The sequence below is a fragment of the Pholis gunnellus genome (assembly GCF_910591455.1).
Source record: "Pholis gunnellus genome assembly, chromosome: 13".
Taxonomy (NCBI): Eukaryota; Metazoa; Chordata; class Actinopteri; order Perciformes; family Pholidae; genus Pholis; species Pholis gunnellus.
In genome coordinates, this window is record NC_136540.1 from 22,022,006 (window position 1) to 22,044,214 (window position 22,209).

General features: G+C 46.0%; 1 protein-coding gene across 1 annotated transcript in view; it reads left to right on the top strand.

Moving 5' to 3' along the window:
* Positions 1-20,198, top strand: part of nrip1b (nuclear receptor interacting protein 1b) — a 40,623-nt gene extending 20,425 nt beyond the window's left edge. Inside the window, exon 2 of the mRNA XM_079171434.1 lies at positions 13,890-20,198. Within this exon, the coding sequence (XP_079027560.1) occupies positions 14,329-17,985 (3,657 nt within the window). The 5' untranslated portion in view covers positions 13,890-14,328 and the 3' untranslated portion in view covers positions 17,986-20,198. The remainder of the gene's footprint in view (positions 1-13,889) is intronic.
* The last annotated feature ends 2,011 nt before the right edge of the window (positions 20,199-22,209 follow it).

Consider the following 22,209-nt stretch of genomic DNA (forward strand, 5'->3'; position numbering starts at 1 on the left):
CCTCTCTCTCCCTCTCCTCCTGTCCCGGCCCGGGCTGCTGACGAATGGCAGCGGATTACAGATGAGGACACGGTGACCCGCCTGACCTTGCTGCACAGCCGCGGGGGGAGGGAGAGGGGAGAGGGGAGAGGGGAGAGGGGAGACAGAGCGCGAGACAGAGCGCTAGGGGTGGGGTGGACAGGGTGCTGGGACTGCAGAGGGGCAGGATGGGTGGGGGTGGCGGTGGGCATAGGTGGAGGAGGAGGAGGGTTGTGGGGGGGGACAAAGCGGCATCAGGTCAGTGGAGGATGAGGTCGTGTGAAGGTGGGCGATATGTTGGAGGGGGGCTGCCAGGTGGCAGGGCGGGCAGGCGGACGGGCGGGTGATGAGGCGAGTGACAAGAGTGTCACATGACGGCTACCACCCCCCCTCTCCTCTGCCAGTGTCAGTATGTCAAGGGCACAAGCCCCCGCCACTGCGGCATCCCCCCCCCACACCCACACCCACTTGTATTTATATATTTATTTCCCCTTTTTTTTTTACTTGTTTTTACGCGCCTCCATCAGATGAGCGGCTTCTATGTGAGTGCTGGCTTGCCTCCACAACCCCCCCACCCCGGGGGGACCGCGATGCGCTCGGTCAAAAGTAGGCGGCGGATCCTTACAGTGTGGTGAATTTTAATTTCTGCGCGCACTGTAGATATTTCCATGCCCCCCCCACCTTCCCCGCTGTGTGTGTGTGTGTGTGTGTGTGTGTGTGTGTGTGTGTGTGTGTGTGTGTGTGTGTGTGTGTGTGTGTGTGTGTGTGTGTGTGTGTGTGTGTGTGTGTGTGAGAGACTGCCAAGGTGAGGTTGTGTCCTCTTGTTAAGAGCGATTAATGGCACTCGTTATGTACATAATGAAATATCCCTGCTGATGCATAGGGTGGCGTTGTCTCTCTCTCTCTCTCTCTCTCTCTCCCTCTGTCACACACTCCTATCGCCTGTATATATGTGTGTGTGTGTGCTGTGTAACATCGAGGGCGCTTTGTTTCAGCCTCCAGGCAACTCCGGTATGTGTTTGATATGGTGTGTGCCCCCCCCCCCCCCCCTTGTAAGCCGTCCCTCCAAATGAAAAACGAACGGAAATTAGGGCCCTGTCAATTCACAGTTGAGTTTGTTCCTCTCCCCCCCCCCCCCCCCTGCTTTAGACACTGCACAACACTGCAGCTCCCTGCGTGACATGTGTTCGGAGAGAGATAGAGACGGGTGGCTCACCACCGAGTCCCGCTCTGACTGGCGGAGTAAATTTAGATCTAATCTTGTTGTGTGTGTGTTCTTTTATAGCAGCGTAGAATGTTCACCGAACATCAGCTTTTAACTTGACCTTGTTGTGTTGTTTGCTCGTCTGAGGCTCGTGTGTTTGTGTGTGTTTCTAGGACAAGACGCTGCTGGCTTCCCTATAGGTTTTTATTTTGACCTCGCTCGCGCGTGTGTGTGTGTGTGTTAGCGTGCGCACTAACACATTTCAGTGCCTGAGTCAAGCTGTGCAAGCTCTTTTAATCCCACGCCCCGGTGCACGTAGGCTTGATTAGTGGCAGCAGTTATCTGTGCAGAAGACAGCCCGCCCTCCTTTAGCATTTGGTCAGGTCTGGGGCACTGGAGAGGTGGGCTGGGGGGGTGGGGGGGGGTGTCAAGTCATGAGAAAGGTGAACGAGGAAGGAGAAAGGCGGAGGGGGGGAGGGGATGAGGGAGGGAGAGGGGAGGGCGGGAGCCTGATTAGTATTCTAAAGGAGCACTGCTGCCAGTAGAGCAAATTGATTAGTGCACTTTACCTGTATCGGCCTGCACAGCTAAGGATGACAAGGTACGGAGCGCGGTGTGTGTCTGCTCAATAGGTGTGTTAGCAGTCGGCTTAGTGTGGCTTTCTTTACTCTGTTGGGAACTTTTTTACTACATTTGCCACGAGATAGTTGCCTCCGTCCTCTCCGTCGCCTTCATTACAGGGAAGTAATAGGCCTGTTGCAGGTCGGGTGCCGGCCTTGCCCATCTCTCCCTGTCTCATATAAGAGTCAACGGCTGACTGAGGGAAGTCGGACTCTTTTTCACGCTTGTCGACGTCGACGCTGACAGTTCGGTTTGTTTCTCTTAGTTATAGTGAAAGGCAACCTGGTGATTTTCAAGGCAACTAAGGCATTAATCTTTTTGTTATTGTCCAACTGCTCAGTCCAGAGCTCCTGCTGGTTTTCATTCTAGCTGCTCAATCAGGGCACACCTGGGCTGCCAGGTGGAGGCAGTTTATTGCAGTTAACCCTCTGAAGCCCAAAAACCCGCCGGTTGGATTGAAAAGCAAGTTTTCTTTAAAAACATCGTCGAAACTACACCGTTTATCACAGCCACAAGCTGTAAAAAAAGCAAACATAATTATTGTCAAGTTTTTATCTTTCCGACGGTCTTTGAACACATCATTTGTGACTCTTCAGTCAGAAAAAGCAACCAAAACAAAGCCTAAAATGATTAGCTCATCAAAAACATTTTATTCTACATGCCTCATTTATAATCAAATATAAGCCATTGTAAATGACTAGATCCTAGTGCTGAGCGGTATACCGACCTCATCGGCCGGTTCAACCGGTATACCGGTTTTACTTTCCCGTATGATATGAATTTTTCACACACCGGCATAGCCGAAACAACTGCTGTCACTCTTCAACAGGCAGCTAAATATATTGTTCGTCGCGGAGGGCGCTACAGTCGCTAGTTGTCTTATGTGTATTGAGAGGGACCCCTACTCATGCTTATAACTTTATAACAACAATTAATAACCCACAACTAACGCTCTTTAACAGGGCAAAACACCACAACGCAACAGTTTATGACAAATAAACTATTTGTAACACTAATAATTCTACATTTATAAAATTTCACCGCCGAACGGCATGCTGGGTACAGCTCGCTAGTTAGCCCGTTAGCACAACAGTCTGTTAACAGCCGAGAAAGGCTCCGTCGCTACAGTAACGCTACATTAAAGAACAGAAAAGAGCGATGCAGGATGAACAAAGACAGACTGGAGATGCACCGATAGAGTCTGTGCCCAAGAGAGGAGCCGTGCCGTCGGATTTGAGGCCGTCAACCAGTAACGTTAACGAGTGAAATGGTGAAGCCAAAGGGTCAGACATCGCTTGAAGAGGCATCTGCTTGACAAGAAAAGCAAGCGGTGGAGCGACATTCCGAACGCAATAACGATCCAGCTATGCAAGGACATGGTCCCGCTACAGCTCAGAGCAATGATTAAAACACTGGATTCAAGGTATGTTTTACCGGGGCGAAAATACTTCAGCCAAACTGCTATCCCAATGTTATATGAACAAACGAGCAAACCCTATAGTAAGCAAAGCCTTTATACATAATGACATTAAAATGTTTTTATATTATATGTACTTCTGACAGTAGAGTAAGCCATTATAAACCTATAAAAACACAGCCAAGGAAAAAAAAAATACTGTGAAACCGGCAGAATCTTAAGAAATACCGTGATACACATTTATGGTCATACTGCCCAGCACTACTAGATCCTGTCAAAACCATTCAATTCTGAGATCCTCAGCACAACTAGGAAGCCAGGAATGACTCGACTGAGACTTGGACTAACCTGCAGACTGTTTACACAGAGCATTGAGGAGAGGACAGGAGAGGCTAGAAGTAGAGGTTGGAAAAATGTAAATAGTTTGATGTATATAGCACGTAGAGCCTCCATTTTCCCCTTACACTGGTACACAGAAAATCAACTTGTATTTTTTTTTTTTAATGATTTATGGCAATGTAACTGTGTTATACTGTAGGGCTGCAACTAACGTTTATTTTAATAATCGATTAATCTGTCGATTATTTGTTCGATTAAACGATGAATCGGATCACGTGCACGCGTGACATCTAAGGGCATCACAGACCTGTTATTGCTCAATCTCATGTGGCTGAACGCCACTTGTCCCTCTGAGAAGCTGGACGCCGACCGCACGGGGCCGCGTAACTAGTTAGCATGCCGGAGTCTCGTTCGTTATCGGAATTAACCAGACAAATCGCTCCACCAACTAAGAACGGCCATCACCACCACCCACAGAATGGAGAAAGAGCTATCAACCTGTCAATCCTTTCCGTGTCCGGGTCGGGTGAGGTTTCCCCCGGCCGTCCCTCTTAATCATGGCCCCAGTTCAGAGAAAAATCCACAAAATAGAACCGGAGTCCTGTTCCATTATTCCTAGCTGCGGTATTCAGGCGACCGGGCCTGCTTTGAACACTCAAACATCTCCGCGACTTATTGAGTGGCGTAATAATCGCGCGACACAACGAATCGATAATGAAATTCGTTGCCAACTCTTTTAATAATCGATTTTTATCGATTTTATCGATTCGTTGTTGCAGCCCTATTATACTGCACAAAATACATTTGTAGTCCTCTCTACTTCTATCAGTGGTTGAGCTGATTCCATAGAGGTGCAGAACTTATATATTGCAGTAAAATCAAAGCAACAGAGAGTAAAATGTGACAAGAGCGAAATTATAATTCAAAGCCAGCTACAGTGATGAGTTCAGCTTGTTAGTAACGTGCACTGTGTTGTCAGTAGTCAGTGGCTCTAATGGTCTCTATGTTCTCTATGTTCTCTATGGTCTCTATGTTCTCTATGGTCTCTATGGTCTCTACGGTCTCTACGTTCTCTAATGGTCTCTATGTTCTCTATGGTCTCTATGGTCTCTACGGTCTCTAATGGTCTCTATGTTCTCTATGGTCTCTATGGTCTCTATGGTCTCTACGGTCTCTACGTTCTCTAATGGTCTCTATGTTCTCTATGGTCTCTGTGTTCTCTATGTTCTCTATGTTCTCTATGTTCTCTATGGTCTCTATGGTCTCTATGGTCTCTACGGTCTCTACCTTCTCTAATGGTCTCTATGTTCTCTATGGTCTCTGTGGTCTCTATGTTCTCTGTGGTCTCTATGTTCTCTATGGTCTCTATGTTCTCTATGGTCTCTATGGTCTCTATGTTCTCTATGGTCTCTATGGTCTCTATGGTCTCTATGTTCTCTATGTTCTCTATGGTCTCTATGTTCTTTATGTTCTCTGTGGTCTCTATGGTCTTTATGTTCTCTATGGTCTCTATGTTCTCTATGTTCTCTATGGTCTCTATGGTCTCTATGGTCTCTATGTTCTCTATGTTCTCTATGGTCTCTATGGTCTCTATGGTCTCTATGTTCTCTATGGTCTCTATGTTCTCTATGGTCTCTATGGTCTCTATGTTCTCTATGGTCTCTATGTTCTCTATGGTCTCTATGGTCTCTATGGTCTCTATGGTCTCTATGGTCTCTATGTTCTCTATGGTCTCTATGGTCTCTATGGTCTCTATGGTCTCTATGTTCTCTATGGTCTCTATGGTCTCTATGGTCTCTATGGTCTCTATGTTCTCTATGTTCTCTATGGTCTCTATGGTCTCTATGGTCTCTATGTTCTCTATGGTCTCTATGTTCTCTATGGTCTCTATGGTCTCTATGTTCTCTATGGTCTCTATGGTCTCTATGGTCTCTATGGTCTCTATGGTCTCTATGGTCTCTGCTCGGCCCAAATCACTGACGGAACCTGACCATTGAAAGTTGATTGATCGCAGTCGTTTCCAGTCCAGCTGTTTTTTAAAGAGGATACAGTTGAAATGCAGAAGCAGGTTTATTATTTCAGCATGGTTATTATCAACAGTGATCCAAATATATACAGTATGTATGAACAGGACTGTGGAAACCTACGCCTGCTGTGATGCACAGAGATAAATAGTCCCTCTGAACCAAACCATTGCTCTGCCAAAATCCATCGAAGTGGTTTATTCAACTAATAATTGTTCTCCGCCCAATTAAACATGGCTGGTGTAGACTATCTAGAGAGGCAGTAAAGGCATATGTCTTAGATCATATTTTGTAATAATGAGTTCCTGACCAGGACAGCTCTTCCACAAAGACTGGACAATAGGAAGAGCAGCTCAGACTTTATATTGCATTAACCATGCTGTATTCAGTAAGCAGTGCAGACCGCTGTGTGTGTGAGGTCAGGCTAAATAAAGTGGGCTCTGTCCTAATATGTAGAAGAAAATGGATTTATCTCCGGTTCAAGTGGAGATCACGGGGATCTTGGCGCACTTCAAGAAAAAAAGACTTTAAGCACGCAAAGAGAGAGTTTGTTGGAAATGTAACACCTTAACTTGCAGCTGTATTTGATGCTCATAGAAAACTGTATTTTACCTCATTGTGTGTATTTGCATTCTTACACTTTTGTTTTGTTTTACATTATTTCATATCTAACTCATCAGCCTAAAAGTGATGATACAGAGACAGACCAGTTTGTCATATTGGCATTCTTTTTTAAAACCTCTTCAGAACTACAACAGTGATTGTGGGGCCAGTTATTCATGATTTGTAGAGATAGTAATTGCTGAGGACCTTCTTATGTCACGTTACATTGTCACGTGGACTTTAAATGGAGCTTTTCAGCTGTCTTATATTACAGTGTTTTTTTACAGTAATTTACAGTTACTTTTTATATATTATACTATGCATACAGTAGTCTGCAGTAGTTGACTCCAATCGATAAGCAGTGAAATGTGTTGTGGCTTACAATGGCTTATGGTGAAAGTGTAAAACTTTTAGTTTGCAGTAATGTAACAGAGTGACTCTGTCTAATGTTTGGTTGAGTTTACTTATCTTTAGTCAAGTGGTTAAAACTTAATTTTAATCCAAAGTAGTGTCACAACTAGGCCTGTCACAAAAACTACTTTTGTTTGTCCCAGAAATAATTTCAATGAACATAATTATTGTCATGTTTAGACCATTTTATGCTGCGGATATAATGATATAATAGCAAAATAAAGCATGTACCCCCTCTTTCAAATAGCAGTGAACTTCGAATTCTTAAGAATATTCAGACATTAGCAATGGATTGTGAAAAAGATATTAAAAGTTTCTAAATAAATAAAACTCTCGGGCTCTGTTGACAAAAATGCACTTACACTTGAGTTTGCAGCAGCAAACCGAGCAGTGGTGGCAGGTATTCCCTTATAACGTCCTGGTTATCCGAGCTCAATAACTAGTTCAGATGACTTTTGTCCAGTGTTAAGCGAGGAAATCAAATGAGGCGTGCAATCTGAACTGGAATAGCTGAGGTGGCCTGCCTAAAGCTGACACTTAGGTCTTCTCCAGGTTGCGTAACAGGGTGGTTCAAGGTCCTTCGGGGTGGCAGGAGGGCAAGCAGATTGTTGCTTGTTTTATCAATGTTATCTAAAAGCTTTGCATTACGGGAAAGTATGGTGAGCAGCACTTACTCTTGTCCTGTTGCTCTTAATGGCGCATTTACTTAATCCTCTAAGAGATTAAAGTTATATACCAGGGGTCACTAATGGGCGGACCGCGGTACGGGTCCGGACCCATACGCCGCTGTATCTGGACCCTGGACCGAAAACCGATAGATAATTGAGAATTATTACATCTTCACGGAGCGCTTCTATTTTAACCGGCGCAGCTTTTCCAGCCTTTACGACTCGTTCAGCGGTCCAGGAAACACACCGAGCAATTACATGTGTTGTAAATCACATCATGTGATGCTGCTCAGCCAATCAAATGTGTGTATTCTGATAAACTTCCCGACTCGAGTGAGATTTACACACATGGGGGAGACTGGGGGAGAGAAACAGAGTAGTTGAAGAACATTACGCGAGTCAGAGAAGTTATTTCACATGACGTTCTCCAAAAAGAGAAAAGTGGTCAGAGAGACCAGAGAGACCTGAGAGACCTGAGAGACCAGAGACCTGAGAGACCAGAGACCTGAGAGACCAGAGAGACCAGAGACCTGAGAGACCTGAGAGACCAGAGAGACCAGAGACCAGAGAGACCTGAGAGACCAGAGAGACCAGTCTTTAACCAAGAATGGACATACTCTTATATGTTAATTCTTCATATGAGCAGATTAAAACCAGTTTGTCTCATATGTTCATAGACCGTGGAGATTATTAAAAGCCGTAATGTGAAGACAATACGAGACAAAGAACAACTTCTTTTAGCAAACGTACCCACTCACATCTGAAATGAAGGCACAGATAATAAACAATTTAAGAGACCAATATGATCCGAATCCTAACATATGAATCTACTGTCCAACAGTGATGTTAACAGAGAGGAAAAGAGCTCAAACAAGTGGTTTAATAACCACAGATTAAGTCTTGCAAACCAAGTTATCTTATTAGAAGATGACAAGAATAAATATCGCAGCTTTTTTGAGTGACATCACTTCACCCTGAATGAACTGAATTTAAAGCTGCAGGACAATTCAGTTAAATAATGTTAAAATGAAGTCCTTTATTTCATGCTTCAAAAGCTTTCTGTTATGTATTTAACTTTTTGAATCCAGTCCTAATAACATTTATTTATTATTAGAGTATGTATTATTTATAATTCATCCAGTTAAATTTGATATCTGACAATAAATATTGTTGAGGTATTATTCAATTGAACTTTCTTTATTTGATTTGACAGTCAGTTGTTGACTACATACAGACGTTAATATAACTACTCGGCTCCTTTAATATATATGGGACTAAATCATAGAACAAGTTAGACATTACTGTGATGTTCTGGACTTTTAATGAGGGAATTCTCTCTAACTGGACCTCGTTGAACTTTAATTGAATACCGCTGTTATATATTGTCAAGAGTACTCTATGTTTCTGCACCATGTCTCTTATGTATTTAGGTGTAGTGGATAATAAGGTACATTTGAATTCTGCCTCCATGTTTGTGCCATGTTACTTGTATCTAAAGGTGGGTTTGGTCATGGACCTGGACTGTCAGGACCAGCAGCCGTTGCTCTGTGAGCACCGGTTCAGGTGTAGGTCTAATCTTGTTGAAGTCTCCTGTTCGTTGGCATGTACTCCGCTCGGCCCTGCCAACTGGATTGGTGCTGCTTGAGAGATTTCCCCCGAAAAGGTTACACATAATTGTTTTATACGTTATTGGGTTAAATGTATCTAATTGATTTAAAGGATTCCATTAATTGTGTGACTTTGAATAGCACTGAAATGTTACTTAAATAAAACACAAATAGTGTGTTTGATCATTGTTCTGGAATGTCCCTTCACAGCCCACGTACCATGTATTATCATTCTCCAACCTCACTCAGAGCAAGCATTAGTGTGATTTAAAAAATAGAAAGTAGGTCAATGGGAGCATTATGAAAAGGCGAAATGATAACAGAGACATGTCCTCTTCTTTTTCTGTCACTTAGACCTCTACCACTCACCGCATTACTCCAAACCATCTCAAATTACTCCCAGTTAAGAAGAGAAGCGGTACTCTTTTAACCCAATAAAGGCAGACATCTTGCTGACTCATGGCAATAGCCCTGGGCTGATGCCAAGGATATTATGGAAATGACTCATTAAAGGCCAAGGTTTTTTAGCTAGTTTGATCCAGCTTTCAGGGCTGCCTGACAGTGGGACATTTGATCTCAATTGCAAAGTGGCCCATTTCCCTCAGACATCACCGCTGCAGTCTCCTACGAGAGCCGAGCTCGGCCTTTCGGCGATGCCGGCCACGGGGCGATCATCTGCTCCTGTTTCCAGCACCAGTGTTTACAAATGGAAAATGTGTGTTGTTTCGGGAGGGAAATGAGCACCATTTTGGACAGCCGATGGAAGCTGAAGATTACCTCGGAGCCCAATAGAAATGAATGAGGTATAGATTGATGGCGGCCACGGCTCATTAAGAAGGAATGTGAGTGTGTGTGTTTAATTGATGCACTAATTCTCAGCCACTCAGGAAATGGCCCTTGGGTGGGTCTTCCAAATGGCACACAAATATTTACTGTGGACACAAACATTTTTCAGAAGCACCTCCGTGCAAAGCCTCTGCATGTAAGGTAAAAAGGGGGACAGGCTGTCCGGGTCTGCGATAAAATGCAATGATGTCATCGTTGCTCTGGCTACTTTGGCCGGGTCCTCCGCCAGTCAGCTGGGCTCTGAACCGCTTAGATGACTCATCAGCATGCACGAATTCTCTCTCGACCCCATGAACTCTTTGTACAGATGAGCACAGATGAAGTTAAAATCCACCCCCCCGCTCCTCATCCAAGGCCAGCTGCAGGCCGAGAACCCTCGCACTCTGCTCCCATTTTGTCCAAGTTTGAAATCTTAGCACTCAGTCATCACACACTCTTCCTCACACGCAAGTGCTCTGATTAGGAGGATTTTCCCCCCAATGGTTCGCCTGTGGTACTTAACACAAGAGTTCTGACTTCTCCGTGTATCACATTTCCTGTATGTGGGCTACATCCAAAGGCTTTTCTCTCTCTCTCTCTCTCTCTCTCTGTGTGTGTGTGTGTGTGTGTGTGTGTGTGTGTGCACATGGAGGCATGTGTGCTATGCATGACTTATTTGGTCAATGCATCCTTAGAAGTGGGTCAGAGTGCCCTAGTTCTCATTGTGTGGGCGTGCATGTGTGTGCGTATTGCGTTGCATTGTTATTTTGTCCTGATTGACTTATCTGCAGAAACATTTTCTTGCTCTGGCTCTCCCGCTGTTCGGAGCGTGTTGGTCCTCTTGTTTACCTCTCTCTCAAGGTGAACAAAGAGCTTTTAATTCAACTTTCCTCCGGCGCACTCGTTCACTCGTTGTGGACGGCCCGGAGCAACGGCGTTTGGTCAGGTAGCTTATGTTTTGTCTTATTTAATCATGTCAGGCCATATTGGATTTACAAATAGCGGTCACGCCGCATGTGTAAGTGAGCTACCCCGTTGAGTGTGTGCAGCAGAGCTGGGCCGCAGATTACATGATATAATAGTGTTTAGGCATTGCCTCCTTCTTAAATTCCTTTAACCTTGACTCCCCTTAAATGCAGGGAGAACACATCTGCCAGGCTGGTGTCAGACATTAGTAATACACACCGCTTGGGCAGCATTGTCACTTTTTATTAACGCCCAGAGCTTTGCATGGACACCAGCTGTTGCATCAAGTGGAAAAGCCTTGGCGGAGTGAATGACCTTGACTTTAACTGCCACTCCTTTTGGCTCTTGCCCTTTTTAATTCTTTTGTTTGGTCTCATACATTTTAAATGGATTACCATTCCAGACAATGAAGGTCATTCAGGAAGTCCCTTTTTTGAAGATAAAAAAGAAGCTGTATTAAACAGCAAGTGTGTTCATGCCTGTGTCAGTCTGAAGGTCTCATATTGAGATCCAATCCCTGACATCTGCATCGGCACGTTTTTACGTGGGCCTCCTGGTAATTCTATGGAACTCCAGCGGCGGCTGAGAGTGCAGTGACCTTTCCTGTTCCCGGTGTCTGGTAAGCACAAGAGGAGCGAAACGCACGGAGCGCCCGAGCAGCCAGGGGATGATGGCTCTGTCAACCCCCCACACCTCCCCATCATTGTGCCCTCCCTCTCCCACGTACGTGACCGACTGTAGGGGTAAAAATCACTTTAGAATGGCGCCTGCTTTTGTCATTGGCTGACATTGTCAAGGATAATGGATAATCACCACAGAAACCGTAGAGCACCTCATCGGTGCTGTGGTGTCTCATGGTGGGGGAGGGGGCTGGCGGAGGGGTGGAGGTCAGGCTTTTTGGGTGCCACCGCCACTGAGATGACATGTTAACAGATGTGTAAGGTCATTTCCAATGTATACACCGGGGGAGATAATGTAATAGTAATGCACACATCACACATTGGGAGAGAGGAGGAGGGCCGTATGCTTTAGGGGCTGGGCACAGAGGACAGCTTTCCCTATATTAAGGTCATTTATTTGTTAACCGAGCTCTGTCACTGAGGGGAACATATTTTTCCTTGCCCTTGCTGTCGCAGGGCTTTTTGACACCGGCGCCGTCATTCCGTGTCTCTCAAGAGCCTGAAGGTCCCCACTTTGTTTAAAGAGTTATTTGTGCTTTATGTGAGATAGTGAACGCAGTAGCTCTGTTGTATATTAACTAGTATAGTGCAGTGTCATAGTGTCCCTGTGCTGCCTTGTCTGCTCTGTATTGAAATTTCTTTGAGCAAAAACATAAACAAGGTCAACTGTAATTCCAAAGGTTTACTGCCAGCAGCAGAGAGATTAACAGAATTTCCCATGTTGGAAACTATGTCAGTGTTTCTTGTCCTTTTTTAAATGTTTTCTCTCACTAACTGGATATCACCGTGTGTTAGTTATGTAGCCAAGCTGTGTTGAAGATAAACATGTGTACATGTTTACTGTGCTGATCAAACGTGGTGTAACAGGGCATTCTATTATAATTGCGCTAAGCTCACTGGCGGGAAAATAGCCCTAATCCTGAGCATCTAAGATTAGCATGACAGCAGACGTCAGATGGCCCAGTATGACAAGGTTGGCTTTTGTTGTTGTCAGATTTAGGTCAGCCGCTTAAAAATGGCCTTGAACTGTAATTGACGCTGATGGGCCAATCTTGGTGAAATGATTCTATTCTATATATCGCCCTCTTAAAAACGCCAACCTGTTTTTCTGCTGCCACTCAGACTTAATTGTGCACTGATCAACTTGAATCCAGCTCCTAATCCCAGCTCATTTTCAAGTGCCACCTAGTCGCCCTTACTGTCATGACAACCTGTGGACCTTGGCCACCGGGATGGATTTCCTCCTGATTGGAAGCGTGTTGCTTTGTTGTTTTTGGCCCTAGCTACTGCTCTCTGTGAAGTATTTAGGCCGCTGGCCGTGTGGGTTGCCATGGCCTTTCGTCATAATCAAGGGCTGCTGTCCTGTTGTGTGACCTGCTATGTCGGTCCACTCAGCGGACACCAAAGGTGAGGGCGGCATCGGGAAAGGACACAGACAGCATCTGAGGCGAAGGGGGAAGCTCTGTATTAATTAACCTTTATGGGACGCGGCCAGGACTGTCGGAGGTGTCCTGTATCCACGGAAACCACGCTGACAGGGTTCAGAGCAGAGGTCTCCCAGGGCAGCGCCGCTGACACTGTCATGGCAACTGGCACAATGCTCACCCCAGTGTCACCGACTCTGCCCTTCTGACAGTGGTGTGGTGTGACAGGTGCACCTGATCCTTAAACCAGCCCACCCCTCGATACACACACACACTTGACAGTCAAGTACAGCCTGTCTGTTAGCTATATCTTTGCTGTAATTGTCCACTGCCTTTGTACTGTACCCTTAAACACGAGTCGTATCAAGTCAAGTCCGTTCATGTTTTGCTTTTGATTTTAAAACAATTCAGGCTCAAAGGAACTAAGCTTTTTAAGGATTCACAGCTGGCCTGGTGTTAATAAACACCTGAGACTGAGCCGGTTTTCACTTAATCTGCGCGAGTAGTATGCATGCACATGTATGTCTTCATGCGCATATTCATGCTTGTGTCTGCATGCGTGCTTAATGCTTACTTGTGTGCATGTGAGTGGGTGGGTGACTCCTGCTTTGTGTGGAGGGTTGCATCGTTTGAGATGCTGCTCAAGTGCATAAGGAGCAGGAGGTGGTGTTGGGAGGTGGAGGGGGGGGATAATCCACTGAAATGACAAGCTGCATAAGAAATTATTCACAGCTCTCACAAGGCCCTTCACTTTTGAAAGACATCGCTGTGAGGGGCTTATAGCTCAAGACCTGAATGTTTTCAAGGTAGTGGGCTTGCATTTTCAATTTGGATCCAATCAGGCCTAATCTACATTCGTCGTCTGCTCTGTGGCTGTGAGGGGAGAGTGCAGAGAGGAGAAGGAGCCGTGTGCAGTCAATCTGAAATGTTGCTAAGTAACAGGGATGGCAGACAAGGTGGTGAAATGAATGTCATATAGTGCTGTGTAAATCCCTGCTTCTCACACAGTTTCTCCTTTTTCTCCTCTTTCTCTCCACCCAACCATCTCCCCCCCCTCTTTTCTCTCTCACTCACTCCTATAGGTCCCCCATGTGAGATCTGCAAAGCTGAAAGGCGCCACTGACAGGACCACAGCCAGGCCTTTGGACAGACATCCCAAACATCCAAAGCCACGGAATGTGTCAACATCTTTGTGGTGAAATCCCGCTGACTTCTCGCTTGCTACTCGCATAAGCGTGAAGCTGGACCTTCTGGGATCCTACAGTGTTTAAAGGCATACAACAATGCCTGGGAGGCCCACCTGCCCCAGATTGCCTCCAACCATGGTTGCTGTGTCATCACAGTGCTGACTGTGCCCACTACCGAAAGGGATCGCATCTGGTCAGCGCATCCTCCGGCCCGCTGCAGACTCTCTTCTTTTTGGTATTCAGGAAGTACATGCCACTGTCAACCAGATGACCTAGTGGACATTTGTTTCCTAGTAGCAGTGCTGAACCATACGAGGGGATCCTAGTATTGAACATGACTCATGGGGAGGAGCCTGGCCCTGAGACACACAAGGATTCAGCTGTTCTAACTTATCTGGAAGGTTTACTGATGCATCCAGTGGTAGCCGGGCCTGGGGCCACGGCGAGCGGGAGGTCTGAGGCTGCCCACAGCAACCAGGAGCAGGGTGACAAGGTGGGCGGGCCTTTCCAACTGCCCAATCATGGCCCCACAGCTCCCAAAGCTGGAACTAACGGGCCCACACTGGGTTCTTCACAGCACCTGAAGAAGGCACGTCTACTACGCTCTGGAGCCTGGAATGATCCAGGGACCCAGAGGATGACTTCACCCCCAATGGAGCTGAATGGCCAAGTGGGAGGCCTGCAAAATGGAACACTAGAGGGATCTCCTCATGCCGGGGAAAGCACCCTGTTGGCGTCCCTGCTTCAGTCATTCAGTTCACGGCTTCAGAGTGTGGCAATGTCTCAGCACTCTAATAAACCCCCCAGTGAGTGTTCCTCTCCATCCAAGGCACCACCTGCGGATAAAGAGCCACTTCCTGTGTATGGGACAGCCTCTAGCCGCTTGAAGGGTCTGATGAGGAAGAGCAAACTTCAAAATCACAGCAACACACCATACAGTCGCAGGGGACACAGTCAGGACAGGCCCCCAGAATCACCTCGGTCAGCACACAGTGCCACGCCTCCCTCTGCCCCAACTACTGCTGAAGCCGTGTCCTGTGCCGATCGTCTGAAGGCGGTGGCCAACATGGTGAAAATCCGTTCTAGTCCTGCACCTTCACCCAAGCCCAGTGTGGCCTGCAGTCAACTGGCCCTGCTGCTGTCCAGCGAAGCCCATCTCCAGCAGTACTCCAGAGAGCATGCACTCAAAGCCCAGCTCTCAGGAAGATCTGCCAGCGAGAGACTAGCTGCCATGGCAAACCAGCAGTATGGCCAGGACAGCAGGCCACCTAGTGTGGGAGGGACTCTGCCTGGAGCCTCAGACACACTAAGCTCCTTAACAACACAAAATGTAATGACAACAACAGGCACAATAACAACAACACTCCCTCGAACGGCACTGTCCAGTCCACAGAGCCCCTCTTTGCTGCGTGGCAACAGTCAAAGCTCCCCACCCACTCCCCCACATGCTCCAAACGCCACTCTCAGCCAACCACCTAGGGAGAAGCGAGGCTTTGACTCACGTCCAACCCGTCCCCCGCAGACATGCAGCAGCTTGCTGCTGCTGCTTCTCAACAACCACAACAACCAGAAGCAGCTGACCAAGAATGGGCACCTGGAGGACAGCTGTGGCATTCTTCCACCAAGCGGCTCATCTTCAGTCACATCGGACAGCGAGTGCTCGATCCAGGAGAGGAGCCTGACCAAGGACAGCAGTGATGCAGAGAGTTCCTACTCGAGTTGCTCTCCCATTGACCTCTCCATAAGAAGCCGGGCCAGTACACGAGACACAGGGCCCAAAACTACCGCCCCCTCTTCCTCCTTCTCCTTCTCCTCTTCCACCTCTAACCTCTCTTCTTCCACCACAGTGTTTTCCTCCACCCCAGTCGCATTCTCTCCCCGAGCTTCTGCTCAACCCTCCACCACAACCTTTTCTCCATCCTCTACTGCTGTCCCCTCTATTTCCACTGCTATTTCCTCATCTTCCTCCTCCTCTATGTCTACCTCCTCTCTGGACAAACTAACAGAATCTTTAATAAACAAGTGGAAGCCAGAGCCACCAGGGTCAAAGCTGTGCAAGAACAAGGAGCCTGAAATGAGCCAGGACCTAAAATCACACTCTAAAGTCACACTTATGCAGCTTCTTCTTGAGCGCAGAAATAATGAGATGGTTAATAAAAGCGTAGGTAACCCTAATTTCCCTGTTGATATAACTATGGCCACCATGGCTCGAGACCAACCAAAGGGACTCGAGCCCTGGGAGGAGACCAGGACAAAAAGTCCCATAGATAGACCTGTAGCCCCAGCCCAGCCCCTCTACTCACCACTCAGCCGGGACACTAGTGCTGCACTGTCCCCGTACTCCTACCCCTCCCCCCATGTCCAGTCCAGCCCATTGGATTTGTGTAAATCTAAAGCCTTCCCTGCTGAGAAGGCTTCAGAGCCTGCCTTCAGTGCCAGTAAACTGTTACAAAATCTGGCTCAGTGTGGCACAGCCTCTTCCTCCCCACCCATCCCCTCCAGCAAAGTGCTTGGTCAGGAGCTAGATGCCAGCAGGCCCCTTGCTCTATTGGAAAGGCTCAATGCTCCAATCCACAGGACCACCACCACTCCACTCTCAGATGGACCCTCCGGCAGTGGCACACCTTTCAGTCAGAAGGAAGCTTCTCCTCCTTCAACGCAGATCGAGAACCTTCTAGAGAGGCGCACTGTGCTGCAGCTCCTTCTAGGAACGGGCTCGGCTACTGCTACAGTCGGCCGCAAAGATAGGCCCAGTGGCAGTGGCAGTGGTAGGAGGAGTGTGGAGGTTGCAGGGGGCTGCTATGAGAAGAGCCCTGGTGCCTCCCTCATCTGTGACAGCTCCAATAGGCCCCCTTTGAACATAAAGGTCAAAACTGAGTTTGCTGAGGAGGTGGGACCGTCCTTGGCCATGTCTGAGGACTCTAGTGGCAGAAAGAGACCTAGTGGCTACGAGAAGAATATCCCCCTCTCAGATTGTCAGCAGGACTTAAAAACAGAACCACGGCCTGCAGAGGTCCTAGCAAAATATGGCCTCCTCAGCCAGCTGCTTAAACAACAGACTGCTACCTACTATACCAGTTCTGCTATGCAGGCTGAGTCACAGCCCAGGCAGGTTAAAGAGGAACAGAGGGAGTATCCAAGCCCCAGTCCTAAGAAGAGACGCCTCTGTTCTGGCCGGACTGATAGTTTGAATCATACCAGCTGTCCAAGAGCAGTGGACAGTGGCGACATAAACATTTTAGCATCTTCTGCTGTTCAGGAAGAGCCTGACCAGCAGAAGAACGTGAAGGAAGAGGAGGCTCCACCAAGGAGTCCACCAAGTGAAACCCTCACCAGAGAGAGTCGGGGCTTCAATGTACTCAAACAGCTGCTGCTCTCTGACAACTGCCTGAAGGAGCTGTCCCAGCAGCCCCGGGGGACACCCAGTCCCTCTGTCCTGCAGGCCAATGGCAAGGCCAACGGCAGCATTCTCAGTCAGCCCGCCCATAATCACAGCTTCCTCCACCTGCCGAGCTGGCACCCCCATGGTTCCCTTAACTCAGGGCTTCCGAGTAATCTCAGACCACTGCCCACCCCTCCTGCAGGTGACAGCCCTATCCGCACCCCCTGGAGCCGCCAGCCAGCTCCATGGCCTGTCGCTCAAAAACGGGACCCGCCTACTCTAGTCAAACAGGAGCCCGAGAGCCCTGTGAGATGGAGTAGTCAAGAGAATGAGGAGGAGGAGGAGGAGGGTTGTGACTCAAACCCGGACTCTCCACGGCTCTCGCGTTCCAACCCCATCCTGTATTACATGCTGCAGAAGGGTAGCATTCAGCTGAGAAAGGAGGTGCGGGATCAGGCAGAGGGAACCCACTCTATGGTCAGAGTTAAAGAAGAGCCAGTCAGTGACATGCATGCTTATGAACACAGTCTGAGCTCCATCCCGCAATCACCGAACCACAATGACAAGCACAGCCATGAGAGCCAGGGGCTGAGCCAATCATATGAGTAGAAGTTGTATCAACTACAGAAAAATACAAAGCGGAATTGAATTCATTGACTTTTTTTTCTCCTTTTTTTTAATGACTTGCCAAATTGGTTTGATGGGACAAATAACAAAGACTGCAAACATGATCTTTTTTTTGTGGAATAGAGCAAGTTACAATTGAAATGCATACTTGCATTGGTTTCTCAATTTTACATCGCGATGTCATGGAGTGGTACAAGACAGGTCTATCATAGCAAAATGTCTAATTGATTCAAGCAAAACTACACAACTGTCACAAATTGAACCTTTCCCATCAGTGATAACCATTCACTACATATTTAATTTGGTCAATTATGAAGTCGTCCTTTACAATTTGGTCTTGTTTTGCACTTTTTATTTGTACCTGAATTCTACACATATCACTATTCCATGTCCCCTTTGTTGCCGGCCATAAAACATTTAGGAAGAACATTTCAGGCAACATTTATTATTGATGACTCGAAAAATGTTAGCGCTCAGTTCAGTGGACATTTATTTATTTTCTCCATCAGAACATTTTCAGATAAGACAGAGACCCATCAATTTTAGATAAGATTCCAAATAAAGCCATTCTAGTGCAGACACGGCGGTCTATTACAACAATGCACATGATAAATTCATTCAAAGGAGGACCTTGAAAACTATTCACACTGCAGTAGCTTCAGTGAGGATCCTACCATGATGAATGCTTTGTATTGCTTCTCTTCGAGATTCACAGTGTGGTACAATTACCAGAGAATAGTCACAATTCATTGAGTTATGCTTTAATTTGAATTGAACGTTTTAAGGGCAATATTCAACCGTGCAAATTCAGGGCGATGTGTTTGCAGATTGTGCAGTTTTGAGCAGATGGGTCAACAGGGCGCGTGTGGTGCTTACCGTTGAGCAACTGTATGTAAACAGGTTTCTGGAGCAACAGTTAAAAGGCTGAGAAACGTATCTCACCACCCTGGGTAAAAAGCCCCACCACTTCTCTCTTCAAGTGTGAAGCACATTGCTTTTTTGCTTTTCATTTCACGTGAAGGACCACCTAGAGTTTGCACTATCGAAAGCCGAGTCCTCTGCGTCCTTTTCCAGAATCATTTAATGGCATGTAATAAAAAAAGAAACGTCAATATTGTTATCCGTTGAGAATTTGACAGTTTGTGATTCTTTTCTTCATAATTTCTTCAACTGTTGTGGTTTATGGACATCTTTCTTTTTTTTTTGTGGCAGCCTCTTAACTCATAAAATGTCAAAAGAATTGCATGGTAATTAAGAGAAGACCACAGGTACATCTTTGTTTTCCAAGCAGCTGGATATGTGTACCTGCCCCCCAATAATCACCAAGACATTTGGTGTCTTGAGGGATATCCGGTATCTAGCTCCTTATTTTGATTGTACTGTATTCTTTTCGGTTAATGTCACACACTGCTTTATCCATTTAGTCTTGTGATCTTTTTAATACATATACCTATGAAGTACGTCTCTTCGATTATTAATACATTTTCACAATGGTTAAATATATTTGTGTAAATAGTACTTTCAGTATGAAAGATGACTATTTTGTAATGTTTAAGAAAAGATATTACCCTAGTTTTTAATGCCCTGATATGTAAATATGAATTATATGCGTGTGTACATACAAAGGCAGAGGATGCTATGCCCATCTTTTTTTGGTTGGTTTGTTCTTTGCATGTGTCTCTATGTGGTAAATGATAATCTATCCTGCGCTGTGTTGTGTAATAATGTCTGACTCTCCTCACTGCTGCCTGTTGCATGCAGACGCATGGGAACTACCTGTGTATCCCTACTGGTGATGGGGGAAAATGTCAAGTCTTAAAAATAGGTCTTTTTTATCACAGAGAGAGGTCCGTTTAGAATACCAACAGTCCCTAAATAACCACAGACTGTTGAGCAAGTTGATTCTGAAATGTGTGAAAAATAAACGTGCATTGAATATTTTTGTGATTTTTCTTTTCTGTTACTGGTTAACAAGAGCTCTGTGAAAGAGCTCGGGGCTATAGTGGGGGATTGACGTACAATCATAGATCTGCAATGTGCATCTGAGAAATACATTTGTAGCAGCAAATATATATATATATATATATATATTAAAAAAAAGATGTTTCATTTTTTCATGTGAAGACCTGAAACATAATTTCTTTTTTTTTTATGTTTTCATTTTTTTGGTGTTCATTTGCACTGATATCTCAAAAATAAAGTTCTAAAATGCATGACCTAGTATGAATGTGTTCCTCTTTTTCTAGTTTGCTATTCAGAAGTGTGTGTTTTTTATCCTATGCACACATTGCACATTGGGGCTGTGTATATTAGATTATAAGATGTTATCTGGGGAAAGCTAAAACACATTTATATTCCTCTACATTATTTGAAACTATACGTGTTTAATTATATTCTCCTGTCCAATGGTCATGTGAGATTTCACTTTAACAGTTCAATGATTAAATACATTTATTGACATGGTGCATGAAATAAGTTTAGAAATGTGACAAGTCTTTAGTGATAAAGTAAAGCAATCAATAGGCAGCATACGTCCCAATATCTGACTTTCCTCACAAGAAAGAATAATGTTGTTTAAAAGGGACATCAAAGCCAAACGGCACTTTGTGTAATCAAAGACACTGTTGAAGTGGAGTGAGAGGATGTCCTGTATTTGGCCTGAAACGTCTGCTTCTGAGTTGGCTGCTGTTCTCTTACAGTGCTGAGTCTTAACAAAGGCAGGAAAGACGCTGAAATGAGGGAGGACACACGGAGGTCACCAGATGTACACTGAGTGCTCGAGGACGTGCCTCACACGACCAAAACGTCTTTTATTCAGAACCCCAAATAGACACCGTTAATTCAGGACCGTAATTCTTGTTTTGCCCGTTTTGAGTAAAGCAGCCCTTATCGTGAGACTCCCTAAAGGTGAAGATGAGTTCACGCTACAACTTCCCCTTGTACTGGGTTTTGAATATGAAGTCCAGGCGAGAGAACAGACGGCTTTTTGTCTGCAGTGCACTTTTAAAATCGCAGCGCAGTTCCTCAGCCCTGACTTCCCTTTTTATTTAATACTCCCCATGACTGGCTGCACTCTCTTTAAACTCCTGGTAACCTTTCCCCTCCGTGAACTTCTCTCATTTCAAAGATTCTTATCGAGGCTGAACCACCAGTAACCCCTTGATTTCCTCTGAATGCTGAAGCAGGCGGCAAACATGAGGGAGGGGGTCGCAAGTTTAAACCGAGGTCAAGGTGTAAAACTTGACAATCGGCAGTTTGTCTGTGGCTTCTCTCTTTGATTTCCTGACCTCAGCATGAAGCCAAAAGAATGTGAGCACCGCACACCGGGCCACCGATGACTCAACTAGAGGCCAAGGACTCGCAAGTCCCACAACAGGCTTTTCATAGTCATGAGCCTTTCCAAAAACATATTTCCCGCCGTTACAGATGCTCGTTCTTCACACAAACAACCCTAATGGCCGCACTTAACGCGCTGGATCAGGGGCTCATCTGCACGGGAACACGTGGACTGTTGATAACCATTGTGCTCTGATCTGAGTGGTAATGAGCACCTCTTGTTGAGGTGCTTTGTTTATTCACATGGAGGCCATACAGAGCTAACTGACACTGGTTGTCATGGTGATTGGTGGGATAAATATGCTCACAGATGTTCAATCACCCTCTCCTCATGCCAGTGTTTGAACTTTGAGCACATGGTCTGACCTCACATGTTATGTAAACACACACACACACAATGTAATTAGCATTTTATGGGTCGCGTGACCCCATTTGGAGCGTCACAAAGGGCGGAATGGTTTAATAAAATGCTAAAATACTTTATTCCAAAAAGATACCAGTAAAAAATGAGAAGAATCCCTCCGTACTGTGACGAGAAGTAAAGCCGCTGCAGTGCAAACGTGCATGAGAGCAGCGCCTCAAGTCAGACGAACAATAAAGAAGTTAAAGCAAACACCTGGGGGAAACTCCTGCTCCGAGAAAGGAGGTCAAACTGGTTTATTTTTCCAACCTTGTACTGGTTTCCCCCGGTGGGGCTTGTGCTTTTGAAGATGTACCTCTTTGTGAAGTCTGTTCCTTAACTCCCCCCCTACAGGGTCACGACCTTTTGCCCCCCCTCCTCCTCGCCCTGACCTGGCTGATCCTGTTTCCCGGGACAGGATCAACTGTTGGCCTGCAGCTGTGGCACTCACCCTCCCTCCCTCCCTCCCT